Raw genomic sequence first — 15,512 nt, 5'->3', positions numbered from 1 at the left:
CAGTTTATAATTCATTTCAACATGTTTTCTCTTACAGTGGCATTGTGGGCATGCATCTTGTACTAAAATTTAATTAAAGCTTTTGATAACTTCTGCAAAAGATAATTGCTCAGGTGTGGCAAACTCTTTAAGTTGCTTATTTAACATTAAAGAATATTTCATTTATTAATTTTGAGTCACATTTATTCTTTGAAATCTGACAAGGAATTGTCACAAGATTTGTCTTAGAAATGGAATACTACTAATTAGTTATAAAAGTAGTAGTATAAAAATAATTTTAAAATGTTTATAGTATAAGTTTAAAGATCAAGAAACTATCATGTGTAGAACAAAGAAATAGAATTAATTTCTGTTTTACACATCTCCACACAGTAAAGTTATTATATTTGAAATAAATTATGTATTTGCCTTTTGAAATATGTACTTTAAATACTAATATGATGTAATTAGTATCATGGTACTAACTTTAGTATAAACCTCGAATCCTTTTTGGATTGAGATGGGCTCTAAATAATGATTTGAGAAAATCATATGTGTAAAACCTAGGTTTTAAAAAAATAGCTTACACATAAATATAGGAAAAATTAATAATATGTTTTTAGATAGCCAAATAAAAATATTTGAATTTTGTTATGTTATATTCATTAATTATAAGTTTATGTTTTACTCAGTAGGCAATATGTTTTCTCTTATTTGAATATTCTTTTATTCCTGATTGGACATTTGACAACAGATTGGTTTTAAAATAGTTTGTTACTGGAATGTACCCATAGTTGTAGCTAGTCAGATGGATAAGGCCAGAGTATTGCGTGAGCCCAGAAGTTCAAGGGTCAGACTGGACAACATAGCAACCCCCATCTCAAAAAAATTTTTAAAAAAGAGGATATTTGCTGCTATAAAGTGGATAACATTCATTAAGTTTCTTCCTGCTGTGGTACTGTAGTAGTTTTGCTGATAAGAACATACTTGAAATTTTAGATAACATAATTATAACCAAAAACATTCTTAAAATTCTTCTTTGCTTTAAATAATCTTTCATGTTGAGCCTTTGAAGTGACTTAAAATTGTTTATATAAGCCAGGTATGATGATGCATGCCTGTAATCCCAGTGACTAGGGAGGCTGAGGCACGAGGAGCAAGTTCAAAGCCAACCTCAGCAACTTAGTGAGACCCTGTCTCAAAATAAAATAAAAAGGGGGTGGGGATGTGGCTCAGTTGTTAAGTACCCCTAGGATCAATCTCTGGTACCCCCAAAAAGTATATATATAATAATTTGTATTTTTATGTTCACTGCTGAAAGCTATAACTAAGTGATAACTATAACAAAAGATTTCACATTTTTCTGAGATACCTTGACTTGAAATTTTAATAATGTTTCTTAATTTTGAATATAGTTAGATAGCTCATTAAATTTGAGGCATGTAAGGCAATAATACAAAATAGGCTACTACATTTAATGTAGTATTTCAGTTATCCAACATTATAGGAAACAAAAGTTTTTCATGATATTTTCAAATGATTGAAACATAACCCTTTTACTGTATTTTACAAAAAATCATTTCTTTTTGATGGACGCATTCTTCTATTATAAATATGAATTATTTGTTCTAAATAAAATATGTCCTAAGTAAAATAAAATATGTTCTAAATAAAATAAAAATGAACTACGAATTGCCTAAGGCTATTTACCCATATGCATTATGGTCCTTGACTATTGTTCTTTCATAATTGACTTTATTTTCTCTTTTTTCAGCTGCTGTTAGTTTATTTTTCTTATTTATACTCTTCTAACTGCCTCCTTTATGGGGGAGAACACCATGCTTAGTTTATGGATGAAGGAGCGTGGCCTTTGTGAGAGTTGTTTTCTTTCCAGCATAGTGGCTCTCATACTTGGTTTTCAGTAATGTGAGGGTCCTGATTGATTAAGGTTGTCACAACTCTGTCAACCAGATAAGTGGTGTATATCTTTAATCTAACGACAAATTTATTTCATTTTAATAACATAAGCCTATGGTATGTGTGGTATACTATAGCATCACAGGCAGGAGAATGAGGTTTGGTGTCATGCCTTTGTCATTACTAGTTCCATGATCTTGGGCAAGTTATTTGTCTTCCTAACCTCAATGCTATACCTGGAAATTGAGGCTAATAATACATCCTCAATTAGGATTGTTGTGTTTTATTCTTAATTGACTTAAATATAGCAATGCTCATGAAAAGCTTTGAGCAGTTGAACAGTTCCTTACTCATAGGAAGTATTCAGTAAAGTGTACCTGTTAATTTTAATTATAGCTATGATCAATATAGTATATTAAGAATTAACATTATAATTTAACTTTTCTAAGTAGTATAATAAGCATCTCAGTATAAAAATCCAGATAAAGAATTTTATGAAATTAATTTACTTTGCAGAGTAGTGAAGCAAATAAATGATTTTAAGGTACTGAGCCAGAGTAAAATAAAATTAATATTATAAAACAGGAAAGCATAGTAATTTGTATTCATTATCAATTTTTTTGAGAAAGTTGTCCAAGTTTTAAAAAATATTTGAAATGTGAACTGTTTTAAAACAGTAAGGAGAATTTCTATAGCTAGATAAGACAATTTTGTTTATGCCAAGTATTTCATGAAATATTTCTAATACATACCAAAAATGAATATATTTTTTTTAAATATTTTTTTAGTTATAGTTGACAATATAGCTTTATTTATTTATGTATCTATTTGTTTATTTATATGTGGTGCTGAGGATTGAACCCAGGGCATTGCACATGCTAGGCAAGCCCTCCACCGCTGAGCCACAACACCAGCCCCAATAATGAATATTTTAAACGTCTTCATTCTTAAGAGCCTGTGACACAAACTACACCTAGTTTGCCACATGTTAAAACTCTGAATTATTGATCTCACGTTGAACGCATCCCCATATTTTCATTAACTTCCTTCATTGCCTATATAATTTTTCCTCATTTCATCCTACATGCAAATTTGTGTATTTTTAAAAAATGTTACTAATTTTCAGTCTTTTAATTATACGAGTCCTGTGTAAGTAAGTAAAGTTATTGACCTTGACATTTCATTATCCATTTTGCATGATGCTGTTAAAGAGTTTATGTGCCAGCATATTGTTAAATTGTAATGTGTTATATGTGGATGTTATTGCATGTTATTTTATTCTAATATGGGAAAATTAATATTAACTTATGTCACTGTGTTCTTTGGTTTTTGAAATAAACTGATTTCCTTTCTTTTACAGACACAGTTAAATTTGCTTCTGGATAAACTTTGAAGTACTGTGAGTACATTTAAAAAGAAAGCAGGTTTCTTTGAATGGTCCTCTAAAACTATTATATAGTAATTATCTAAGTAAAGAATAGTAACCCTGGAATAATTAAAAATATATTTTAGGGCTGGGGTTGTGGCTTTAGGGTAGAGTGCTTCTCTCAAATATGTGGGACACTGGGTTTGATCCTCAGCAGCACACAAATAAATAAAATAAAGGTATTGGGTCCACCTACAACTAAAAAAATATTTTATTTTAAAAATATATTTTACACTAAATTTCCTTTGTTAAAAAAAAAATCAGTTTTTAAGATGATGATTATTCTGGTTAGGTTTTTTTCCTGAAGAGAAGTTAAATATGTATGTGAAGATGAATTATTTTGTAAATATGTAGAACTCTTTGAGTTTTATTAAATTAAGATTAGCCTGTAGTTTCAAGAAGGTGAAAAATATTTTGTAATTATGGAGTAGAATGATGAAATGATGTTTTTATTTTTAGGACTGCAGATAAGGCATTATAATTTACCCTTATTTTGTTACTCTTATAGTAACATCCTACAGACATGGCAATGTGATGTGGAAAAATACGTACATGATATTTTTATGTCCTTTTATAAAGGCAAATCTACGAGGAGTCTTTTTTTTTTTTTTGCTGAAGATTGAACACAGGTTTTTTTGCATGGTAGGCAAGTGCTGTACCACTGAGGTACATCCCCAGCCCTTTTTATTTTTTATTTTGATGCAGGGTCTCACTAATTTGCCTAGGCTGGCCTCTAGCTTGCAGTCCTCCTGCTTTAGCCTCCAAGTAGCTGCAATTACATATGTGCACCAACATGCCTGGCAGAAGGCTGTTTTTTAACTATACATTTTAGGGATTTACCCTGATTTTTTAAATGAAAAATAAAAACTTGACATAGAAAGATATTTAGTATATGGATTATATAAATTAAGCAAACAAATTCCAAACAAATCTACATAACTGACTATTCTTCCTTTTCAAATACTAATGATTTTGAAAAGCCAGGAATTTATTTTGTCAGCGCTGCTGTTGCTTAGCTTACTGTTAGACTTGCTTTTGGAACCATTCAGAAAATCTTTTCAATATTCTCATTGGCTGCAAGTGTTCATCTCTTAAAGATCAAGCATGTTTATAAACCAAGTCTGATGAAGAGGGTATAGAGTGCTACTCTAAAATATTACTTCTGTGATAGAAACATGTTCTAAAATGTTTCAGTGAGCATCACCTTTGATGTAATTCTTGTTTTGCAAGGTGACTACTTTGAAGAGAAGCTGCTATTTGAATGTCTAGCATTTTAGCTTCAGCACATGAAAATTTCTTTGTATACCTAATCAGTATTCTTTCTCCCTCATTCAGCATAATCTGATAACCAAATGAATGACTTTAAGCTTTTTATTTCAAGCTTTAAATGTTAATACTATGCTAAGACATTTTTTAGTTCCTTAGTGGTTATTTTAAAGTTTTATGTGTTAATATGCTTTGAAAGTTTCTGGTATTTGTAAAAATAGAAAAACAAGAAGGCTATATGTATTATCTCAAGAGGTGCCTTTGTTCTCCTAGGGAGCAAGCTTTATTCGTTGCATCAAACCTAATTTAAAGATGACAAGCCACCACTTTGAAGGTGCTCAAATTCTGTCTCAACTTCAATGTTCAGGTATTTCCATATATTCATAATCTGTGTCACTGTGTGTCAGTAGTCATAGCTTAAGTGCAGTTTAGTAGGATCAATGATTTCAAGTAATTCACCATTACCTTGGTTATTTTTAAGTGTAATAAGATTTTTATCTTCTTTTCTTTGATTCTAAGAAAAGCATGGGTGGCAAATTATTTGAGTAATATTGGGTTATGGTTTATTATGAAATAAAAGCATTTTACATAATTGTAGTAAAATTTTATAAAATCACTTTAGTAGAAAACCTGAATCTCCCTTTTGTAAGCTGCTTTCCTATTATCTTCTCAGTCCAGTAGCACTTCATTTCTCATTCCCTACACAGATAGAGTAGGAAGTTTGTTTTGTTGTCCTTGCTTCCTCTCTACCATTTGTGAAAAAATAAAAAACAGAATGAAGCCCTTGGTTCTGTGGCCCTTTCATGCATTTGATTAATTCTATCACTTCCCATCCCTATCCCTGCACAGCTGACTTGCTACATCACAGAAGTCTCAGGCCCTGGGCTCATTTTTTCCTTTACCCCATGCCTACCCTCCATCCAACACTGGCCTTTTCCCTGAGGCATCAACCTTCTTACGTTTTGATCCAGCTTAGTCTCCTGAAACTTTCTCAAACTCTCTTGCCTCCGTATTTTACTCTTTGTGGAGGTAGATTTAACCGTGAAATATGGTCACTAACATTTCAGGGTCCTTCATTGAAATGAACCCTTTTCAAAGCCTGGTACTGAATTTTGTATTCTTTAGTAATTTGTAATTTTGTATTTTGTTCCTGAAAGAACCCTCCCCGAATCACGTACACTCTAGGCTTCCCAAATCTGGATCTACCCCTCACTGCCTCTTACAAAACCTTAGCTGTCTAGGTTTGTTCTGCCCTTTCTCCTTGTCTGCCCGGGATTGGGAGACAAGTCAGGTTGACACCACTTAAAATTCATGGTCGGTGAACTTTTAGGGCTCTCAAACCTGTCCTGTCAAGTTTCCTTGGTTAGCTTGTTCTCTTTCTCTACAGAACAAACTAGTCTGACCAATTCTGTTCTTAAATCTCTGAGCCTCTGCCAGAAGATGGCCTTACCTCTTTGACAAAAAACTTTAAAGCTTCCAAGAACATGCACCTATCTGAATATCCTTCCTTCCTATTAAGAAAGCAGAAATTGGGCTGGGGATGTGGCTCAAGCGGTAGTGCAGCCCGGGTTAATCCTCAGCACCACATACAAACATACAAAGATGTTGTGTCCGCCGAAAACTAAAAAATAAATAAATATTAAAAAAATTCTCTCTCTCTCTCTCTTAAAAAAAAAAAAAAAAAGAAAGAAAGCAGAAATTGCCTCTCTTCCTAGTTGAGGCTTACAGTGCTTTGAAATCCATCCCTACTATTATTGCAAGTAGTCACCTTGCAATACATATAATCAGCACTGAATACATATGCCTATATATTATATGTATTGAACCATTCTCTTTGGACATGGATCTCTCTCATTTCACTGAAGTGTGCTTAAATGTGCTAAAAATCTGATCTATGATTTACATTCCCTTCCATCTACTCCCCATCTTTTTTTCTTACCGTGGATAGTTGTTCCCTTTCTTCTCCCACAAATAGTCTATTCTCAGTTTATGCCCTCAACTCACTCTTTAACCTCAAGAGAGTTCAGCTTTTATCTTGATAAGGTCACCAGTGGTTACCTTCTTAAATTGTATGTTCATTTTGCAGTCCTTAGTGGACTTCACAGAATTTGACTCTGACCAGTCTCTTCCACATTTCTTTTCCTTAGCTTCTGAAACAGTGTATGCTCCTATTTTTCTTTAGAATTCTCTGGCCTTTCCCAACTCCTCTACAGGCTCATTTTCTTCTACATGGATAGTACTTCTTAATAGTTTTTCAGGATTTGGGTTTATCCTATTTTTCTACTCATTTTATATCAACTCTTGTCTAGTAGAATTTTCCAGATGATAGAAATATTCTGTATCTGTGTTATTTAATATGGTAGCCCCTAGACACTGGCTATTCAGCATCATAAATGTGGCCAGTAGGACTTATTTAAAGTTTAAATAAATTTAATTTTAATATTTTAAAATTTAAATTGTCACATGTCTAGTGTACCTACAGAGCTTGTGGCTAGTGACTGGCATGTTGGAAAGCACAGGTTATATATTTTCTAAGTCTCCCCTAGCACCATTGACATTACTTCCTAAATAATGAGCCCTATTATTCTCTAGTCCAAGTTGTCTTCATCTCGTTCATGGCTTTTGCCTTAGCTTTGTAAGTATTCTCTTTGTATCTACTCAGTCTCTTCTTCATATGCAACCTGAATTATTACTTTACAACTCAGCTCTGATCATTGTTTTTACTTGCCTAAAATACTGTAATGGCAGTTGGGTGTGGTGGTGTACCCCTGTAATCCCAGCTACTCTGGATACTAATGCAGAAGAATTACAAGTTTGAGGCCAGTCTAGGCAACTTAGACCCTGTTTCAAAATAAAAAATAAAAAGAATTGGGATCGTAGCTCAGTGGTAGAGTGCTAGCCTGGGCGAGGCCTGGGTTCAATTCCTTGTACTGCCATTAAAAAACAAAACAGTTTAAAACAAAAACAAAAACAACAACAACAAAACAAATCAAAACTTCCAGTGGCTCCTTTTAGCATTAGAGTGAAGAGCAAAAATCCTGGTAGCTTGTGAGGCCTCATACTATCTAGCCTGTGTGTCCTTAGCTCCCTCGTTTCACTTTCTGCCCTGCCTCTTCTCTGTGTTCTTCAGCCATACTGACTTTCCTTTCAGTCCCTTCAGTACTCTCTTGCAGGATCTGTGTATATGTTCTTCCAGTGTTTGGAAGACTCTTGCTACATGCTGCATCTTTTCATCTTTTATGTCTCAACTTGATTGCTACTTTTCTGTGAAAGCCTTTTTTGATATTCCTGTCCTGGAAGGGAGCCTTAGTTCATGGTGCTACAGCTGGTGCCTTTATTTTAGAGTCATAGTTACAAATTTTATGTATACTTGTATAATTATTTTTCCCTCCTCCAATCCATAAGCCCATGTTGACAGAAACTCTGTTTTGGCTGATACAAAATCCCTGTTTCCCTGGAATATATTCTTTGTTGAATGAAATGCACAGTCAAGGAAAATTCTAACAAATACTGGAAAATTAAATAACTCATGTCTACTGAATTCTTGCATATAATACAGATGTATTTTTGTGTTTTGTCTTTTGGGGTGTTGTTATTTAGAATTTAACTTTTTTTCCCATTTAAATTTCTTTGTAGGATTTGCTTTACATAGTATAATTCATTTATTGCCTAAGTGAGCATCTAGTGTCCTGGAAAGTCAAGCATATTTAGATTTAGCTGTATGTGCTATTAGATTAGCAGAGTATGGATTTACTGATGGGTTAGCAAGGATTCTCCTTTCAGTAAGCAGCATATTTCATATGTTAAGTTGCATTGGCAGTTTAAAGATGAAACCCATTCACGATACTTTGTTTTTTAAAGTACTAATAATAGTATAATTGTATAGTTTTGTAATAAGAAAAAGCAAAAAGTAACAATGAGTGGTAGGAATAAGAAATATTTATGAAGCTTTCTAAAATAAAGATATTTAAGATTTGGATTCTATTTTACCTTTTCATTTTTACTGGGTTTTATTTTTTCTGTTTTAAGAATAATTAAGACACCTACTAAAAACTTCTTATCATCCAATATCAGGACAAAGTACAAAAAGGTGAGAGAAAGTAGGTTGTCTTCCTCTGTGAAACTGAAGCTGTGCTGTCCATAGATAGGGTAGTTCTGAGTATACCAACCAGCAGTGTATGGAACAGCTGTTTATCAGACTCCCAGATTAAGAGCCAGGTCTTGGGAGTTTTTAGAAGAGTATTGACTTATAGTCATTGATTTCTATTTTTCAGCTCAAAAATTAACTTCAAGTATTAAGAAGTCCATTGTAGTCTTAGTAATTTGTTAAGCTCCATGAAATTCTTAATGAACTTCTATGAACCAGTTCATAATTTGCAGAGATAAAGCAAGCCTAGAAACTTAAGAGGTGGTAAAATCTGTGGCAATACCAACCAAACCTTGTTTTTATTTCTCCAAGCAGAACCTAGAACTAAGTCTAGTTCTGGAATTTTTTTTTCTTATAAGAATGATGGTCTTTATGTTTCATTAATCACCATATACTTTATGCTTTTTTATTTAGTTATATTTCTTATACTGATCAGATTAAATTTTGCTCTATTCTTTTAAAATTAATGTGTTATATTCCAGCATATAGTTGTAGCATCTTTTAATCAGGAAATACTACCAACAGTGATCTTGTGGATATCTGGATATTCTCCACAAATATCTTCACTTACAAGTATGAAGGGTTGTAGGGTAGGCTTAGAGAAATATAAATTACTGAACCAAAGAGATGAGTGTTTTCTAATTGCCATCCAAGATTGTTGTCTTGATTTACTCTAAGACTGTGTGCCTGTGTTATTCTACATAGTCATCAACTCTGAATACTATTGATGTTTTGTACCTTTGCCAGTCAATAGTCTAAAATTCAATATGGTTGCCTAGAAGTACTATCTTTCTTATAAGATTGTTTTAAAATAATAATTCACTTAAAAATTTTTAGTTTCATTTTTTTAACTAAAATTTTTGACCAGCAGAAATTTATTTTGATATAAAGAAGAAAGTAAGGGTCTAATGTTATTTTCATTTTCCAAATAGCAAGCCATTTATCATAACACTATTTATTAAATAATCTATTTTTTCCATTGATTATAGTAGTCCCAGAGACTAAAATTCAGGTCTCATTGTGAACAAAATCTTGGCATTATTGCTAGTCGTTGAACTTTTCCCAACGTATTTTATATTTTTCCTAATCCCTAAAAGCTCATATTGCCTCAAGGCTCAGATTCACCACTTCTTAGAATTACACTGGTAACAGATATTGATCTTATAGACTTATCATTCCAATAGATTAGTTTCTCTAGGAGCGTCTTTATATTGAGTAGTGAGCTTTCCTTTCCTTTCCTTTTGCTTTTTGTAAGTACTAGGGAGAATTTGGAAATATATTTGACCACTTTTTGGAGACTCTGTTAGAAATGTTGTTCTAAATTTAACCTCAGATCTTTGAAAGTGGACTTGTACTGGGCTTTGTTTGGCATACTGGGATGTAATGGAGAGATGCCTAGCATAAAAAAAAGATATAAAATAGGCTGGAGCTTTGTAGAGAACAGTAGTTTGCCTTTAGTGATATTGGTTTTAGATGGAATTTGACTATAGTAATTTTAGGTGGTAGATAAGTTGAGACATAATGATTAGAAGTGTATTTGCTATGTAATCTTTCATTGCTGATGATTTCTGTAAATTGTCCTTTCTTAAATATTAATTTTAAAAATTGGTCATTCATGAGTTATTTTGGACTTCTGCACACGACTGGCTGTGATTTGTGTTTATGAATCTAGGTATGGTGTCTGTTTTGGACTTGATGCAGGGGGGTTTCCCATCACGAGCTTCATTTCATGAACTCTACAACATGTATAAAAAATTTATGCCAGAGAAACTTGCAAGATTGGATCCAAGGCTATTTTGTAAGGTACAAATAGTAAATCTGATTTTACATAAATTATAAGTTTCTTAGCAGTAAACTCTTTTTTATTAAATATTAGTTGGAATTTAACTTTTTTAACTTTAATTTTGTAGGCTCTTTTTAAAGCTTTGGGCTTAAATGAAATCGACTACCAGTTTGGATTAACAAAAGCATTTTTTAGACCTGGCAAGATAAATATATTTTTCTTTAAAATTTTAGCATCATTAATGCAGATAGTTGGAGTTAATAAACATTTTTAAGTATCAGTGATTCATATTATTCTTGAATTATATGGTTGCTAATGGCATGAAAAAATATATAATGTGTGTATATGTACACACATTTTTCCTATTTGTGAGAAATTTATAATTTAGATATTATAGTACTCTATATAAACTTTACAATTTTATTCAGTATTAGAATCAGAACATTGTTTAATTGACTTTTTTTTTTTTACTTAAAATAGGGTTAATCAGAAAATTTTAACACTTTACACAAATTAAAACTTTTCTAAAGCATATTAGTCTTCATTGATTTTGAGATTTTGTAGCACTTTGGAGTCTTCATTGTGGGGATAAATTTTATTAGAATATGGTAGATATATAAATTATAGGAAGTTGCTCTGGAGTTGTATGGATCTCTGTCAAACTGTAGAATGAGTATGCAAATACTTTTGTATATAACATAATTTTGGGGGGCTAACATAATCCTATAGTTTTAACATTCAAATCAGTTGTAGAATGCCTTATAACTAAATGTATTTCATACAGAAATATCTAATTGCAGTTCAAAATCTATTACTAATATGATTTTCACCATTCCTTTCTTCTTTAATGTTGATTTAGTAAATTGTATCTTCATAATTTTAAATACCATTGTTATTATATTTTAAATAGCCAATAATACTAGTTCAGCTTATCACAATCATTAATAAATAAATATATTTCAAATATCTTGAGGGTAAATTCATCATAGTAAATCTGATTTTACATTTTTTGAGTATGAGATGAAGTATATGTATATGTTACCATTATATATACTTTCCTGTGAATATTTTTATTTCAGAGAACCCATACCCTTTTCTATGAAAGAAAAAAAAAATAAGAGAAAAAGAATCTATAAATTATAGTTTATGGTTGGCTTACCTTTAATCATAAATATTTCTCATAAATTCAACTCTTCCATTATTTCAGAGCTATAGTAATTATTTAAGAATTAATAACTTTATAAAGAAACTTGTTGGTCTTATTTACCTCTTGAAAAATGAGGATTTGTTGATAGCTTATGGCAAAGATTCAAAGAGAGCTTCAATTCCCTATGTTACCTTTAATTTTTATTATAGCAAATGATTATATTGATGGTTGATGATATTGTGACATCTTAATATTTTAGTGGGACATTTGATAAAGGAGAAAAGCCATTTTGGAATTTGGTGGTAAATAGTGGAAATAATATATTTTATTTCTTAATAACCAAATAAATGTTTTATCTGTGTTATCTCTGTTAGTAGCAATATCTTATCTTTGTTCAAAATGGGCCCGGGATTGGGAATGACAGACTAGTTTTGCTGGAACCTGATAAACATAGCTGAATTTTACTTATCAAGCGCAGTATGTGGATATCCAAGAATGTGGGTGATTCAGTGGGTGAGATATATTAGTCCTTTTTCATTTTTTTCCTCAATAAAACCTTTTTGCTGGGTTGGGGCTGTAGCTCAGTGGCAGAGCACTTGTCTAGCACGTGTGAGGCCCTGGGTTCAATCCTCAGCACCATATAAAAATAAATAAATAAAATAAAGTTATTGTGAAAAAAATTCTAAAAAAAGAAACCAAAAACCTTTTTGCTAACCCTCTATAGTTATTTAAGGTCATCATTTTCTTTTATTATTGAATCTGCTATTCCTCCCCCTACCCAAACTCCCCCCCCAAAAAAATGATCCTGAAGGAAGGAAGAAAGGAAGAAGAAAGACTTCTTCATAGAAGAAGTCAAGTGTGTTTGGGTTTGCTATCTACTCTAAAAGATGTCTGTGTAATTGGCATGCAGCCATTTTCAGAAAGTTAGATTTTGGATTTGAATTATATTTGTTTTCTCTGTGTGTTTAAACACATTTATTTTTTAATACTGCTGCTATGTTATTTTTACCTTCTAGTTTGCAGAATTTGATCAGATTATGAAGTCTGACCCTGATCACTTAGCAGAGTTGGTTAAGAAAGTCAATCATTGGCTAGTCTGCAGTCGCTGGAAGAAAGTTCAATGGTGTTCGCTGTCGGTCATCAAATGTGAGTGTTTTCTTTCATTTCAGCATGTTTTATTACTTTGGAAGTAAGGTGGTTTGTGCATGTTATAAGGCTGTCTCAGAGGTGGATGCTAGGCAAGAGGATCCTGATGTTGGTTCACACTGTGTCTGATTCCTCTGGCAGCACTTTGTATCTAGTATGTATTAGCATTTGTAGACTTTCTATATTTTATTTTTTTGAATGCATGATTCTTATTTTCCCTATCTGAATTTGTTAAGTAATATTAATTTCATTATGTTCTAAACAGAACAGAACTTAGTATCTTGATTCGTTTTTCTCTTTCTCCCCTCAACCCACAATACCACTCTTCAATCTCTCAGATTTAAACCAGAAGTTTTTCTGCCTGCGTGGCATCTCTAATACACACTTCAAAAATTTCAGGATTACAATTGTCTCTTCTTTCTTATTCCTGAAATCTTGTCAATCATCAGCTCATACTGATTTATTCTCCAAATACTGTAATTATTTACTTTGTATTTCAGCACCGTAGTGGAGCCTCTTTATCCCACTTGTGTAATAACTTGAGCAGCTCCCAAGCTGGTGTTCCTGGCTTTCCAGAGTCCTCGCTCTATACCCAAAACCAGTAGAGGCAAAGTCTGAATTCTTAAAAGATCTTTCAGGATCCTGTAAAACAGGGTATTGCCTCATCCTTGCATCCTGTTCTACCATTCCCCTTTCAGACCCTGGTCTTTGACGCATTGGACTAATCTGCTTTTGTCTATGTGCTTCTGCTAGGCCATACTTATCTCTGACCCAAAGCAAGGGTGGGGGCAGAATATTTTTTACTTAGTTGAGGGTCAGTGGCAAAAATCTTTAATTTTGAGGCATTGAGAATCTATAATTTGATTAAATTTATAATCCCCTCACCAGAGTACTTGAAATACTGCTAGGTACATGAAGAAGATTCATTAAATTATTCCTTATCAATAGAAAAATGAAATTCCTTTGACATAATGGAGAGAGACCATTTAAGCAAAGATTATTATTTAAATCTTTTGTTAGAAAATTATGAATATGGATAAAAAGACAACTGTAATAAAGAAAAAGATAATAGAACCTCTTTTCCTCATCATTTTCAAGTAAAATACAAGCATATTTGTTATGGTAGTTCAGTGCTTTTATCTGTATGATGATTATGATGGAGAGTATGTTATATTACAATGACCTGTGCTATTCTATGTATTTGTGGATTTAGTTGTACAGATTTACTGAGGTCAGTAAACAGATAAGGATCTTTGCAGAATTTGAACAGGGATGCTCTGAAAAAAATGTTTCAAGGTGACATTATGTTAGGAAACTATGGGTACCCAAAGTTAAAAAGATTTCTTTACTATAGGCTTCTCAGAAGCCTCATCCAGTATGTTGATTGTGAATTTCCAAAGTGTTATAATAGTGTAAGTATCTTCTAAACTAATTCACAGGTAAATTCTTTTCTAAGGATATACCTGTTCATATTTCTTAGAATAGCATAAAAAGGAAATAATGCATTTCAAGCGCAAATCCAGCCATGTACATGATGTGCTTTTTATTTTTAAGAAGTATAACAAATTAAAGAAATGTTAATAAGCATTCAGATTTATATTTCTTGACAATTTTTAAAAATGAGTGCTGATTTAAAAAATATTTAAATTTATGTAATTTAAATGAAATAATATCATTTACTTTATACTTTCACACAGTGAAAAACAAAATAAAATATCGAGCTGAAGCTTGCATTAAAATGCAGAAAACTGTTCGGATGTGGCTTTGCAAAAGGAGACACAAACCTCGGTAAGATGAATGGTGCCTAAGGAACCCTACAAAACCTAACTATCCTAATGTAAAACAGCAATAAATGCCTAATAAAAACCAGTTTGGATCTCATGCTTTTTGTAAAATGATGTGTTAGTCTATTATTTATAATATTCATTTAAATTAACTAATTTATTCATTACTTGCCTCATCCTACATAAGGATTTGAAATGGCTTACAAAAATGCAAGCATTGTAAAAGATTGAAATAAATAGTTGAAAGAAATTGTTTTGGTTATTTAAGGGATTTGAGTTTCTTGATATGTCAAGTTGACATTGGTTTAAAAAATCTCTCTTTGCTATTTTGACCATAATCCTTTCAAGATTTTCCATAAGAATTATATTGTTTCACTGTAAATTTGGTTTTTATTTCGTATTTAAACTTTCCATTACTAATTTAGACTTTTTAACCTTGGAGTTCTGAATGACTATTGATTCATCATATCTTTTTAAAGTGATTCTAAGATGACTTCTTCAAGTTCTATGATTTGAATTTTCTCTCAGTTGATAGAAAACCTCAATTGTATTGAAAGACATCATTGTCATTCACTGCCATATTTCATTTGTCCCCCTCAATAAGAGATCTAAAAAAGAGAATACTAAGAAAAATTGAAAACACAAGTGAAATCTCCAGTTTGGCAATGTATTTTTAGCCTTTTATTAATGAAAAATCTTCCTATAGCATTAAATGGTAATGTTAATGACTGATGAAATATTCTCTCTTTATAGCATTGATGGCTTGATTAAGGTGGGCACACTGAAAAAACGACTTGATAAGTTTAATGAAGTGGTAAATGCATTGAAAGATGGAAAACCACAGGTGAATAAACAGATCAAAGATCTTGAAATTTCCATTGATGCTTTGATGGCCAAAATTAAGGTATATAATTTTA

The 15,512-nt window shown here is 32.0% G+C and overlaps 1 protein-coding gene across 1 annotated transcript in view; it reads left to right on the top strand.

Annotated features, from left to right (window-relative positions):
• Positions 1–15,512, top strand: part of LOC143401914 (unconventional myosin-VI-like) — an 80,014-nt gene that overhangs the window by 40,875 nt on the left and 23,627 nt on the right. Inside the window, 7 exon segments of the mRNA XM_077109729.1 lie at positions 3,257–3,295; positions 4,862–4,955; positions 10,408–10,538; positions 10,646–10,721; positions 12,680–12,811; positions 14,509–14,599; positions 15,349–15,499. Of these exon segments, the coding sequence (XP_076965844.1) occupies positions 3,257–3,295; positions 4,862–4,955; positions 10,408–10,538; positions 10,646–10,721; positions 12,680–12,811; positions 14,509–14,599; positions 15,349–15,499 (714 nt within the window).

The sequence above is a fragment of the Callospermophilus lateralis genome, chromosome 6 (assembly GCF_048772815.1).
Source record: "Callospermophilus lateralis isolate mCalLat2 chromosome 6, mCalLat2.hap1, whole genome shotgun sequence".
Taxonomy (NCBI): Eukaryota; Metazoa; Chordata; class Mammalia; order Rodentia; family Sciuridae; genus Callospermophilus; species Callospermophilus lateralis.
The sequence above is the reverse complement of the archived record's forward strand: the minus strand, read 5'-3'. Positions and strand labels throughout refer to the sequence as shown.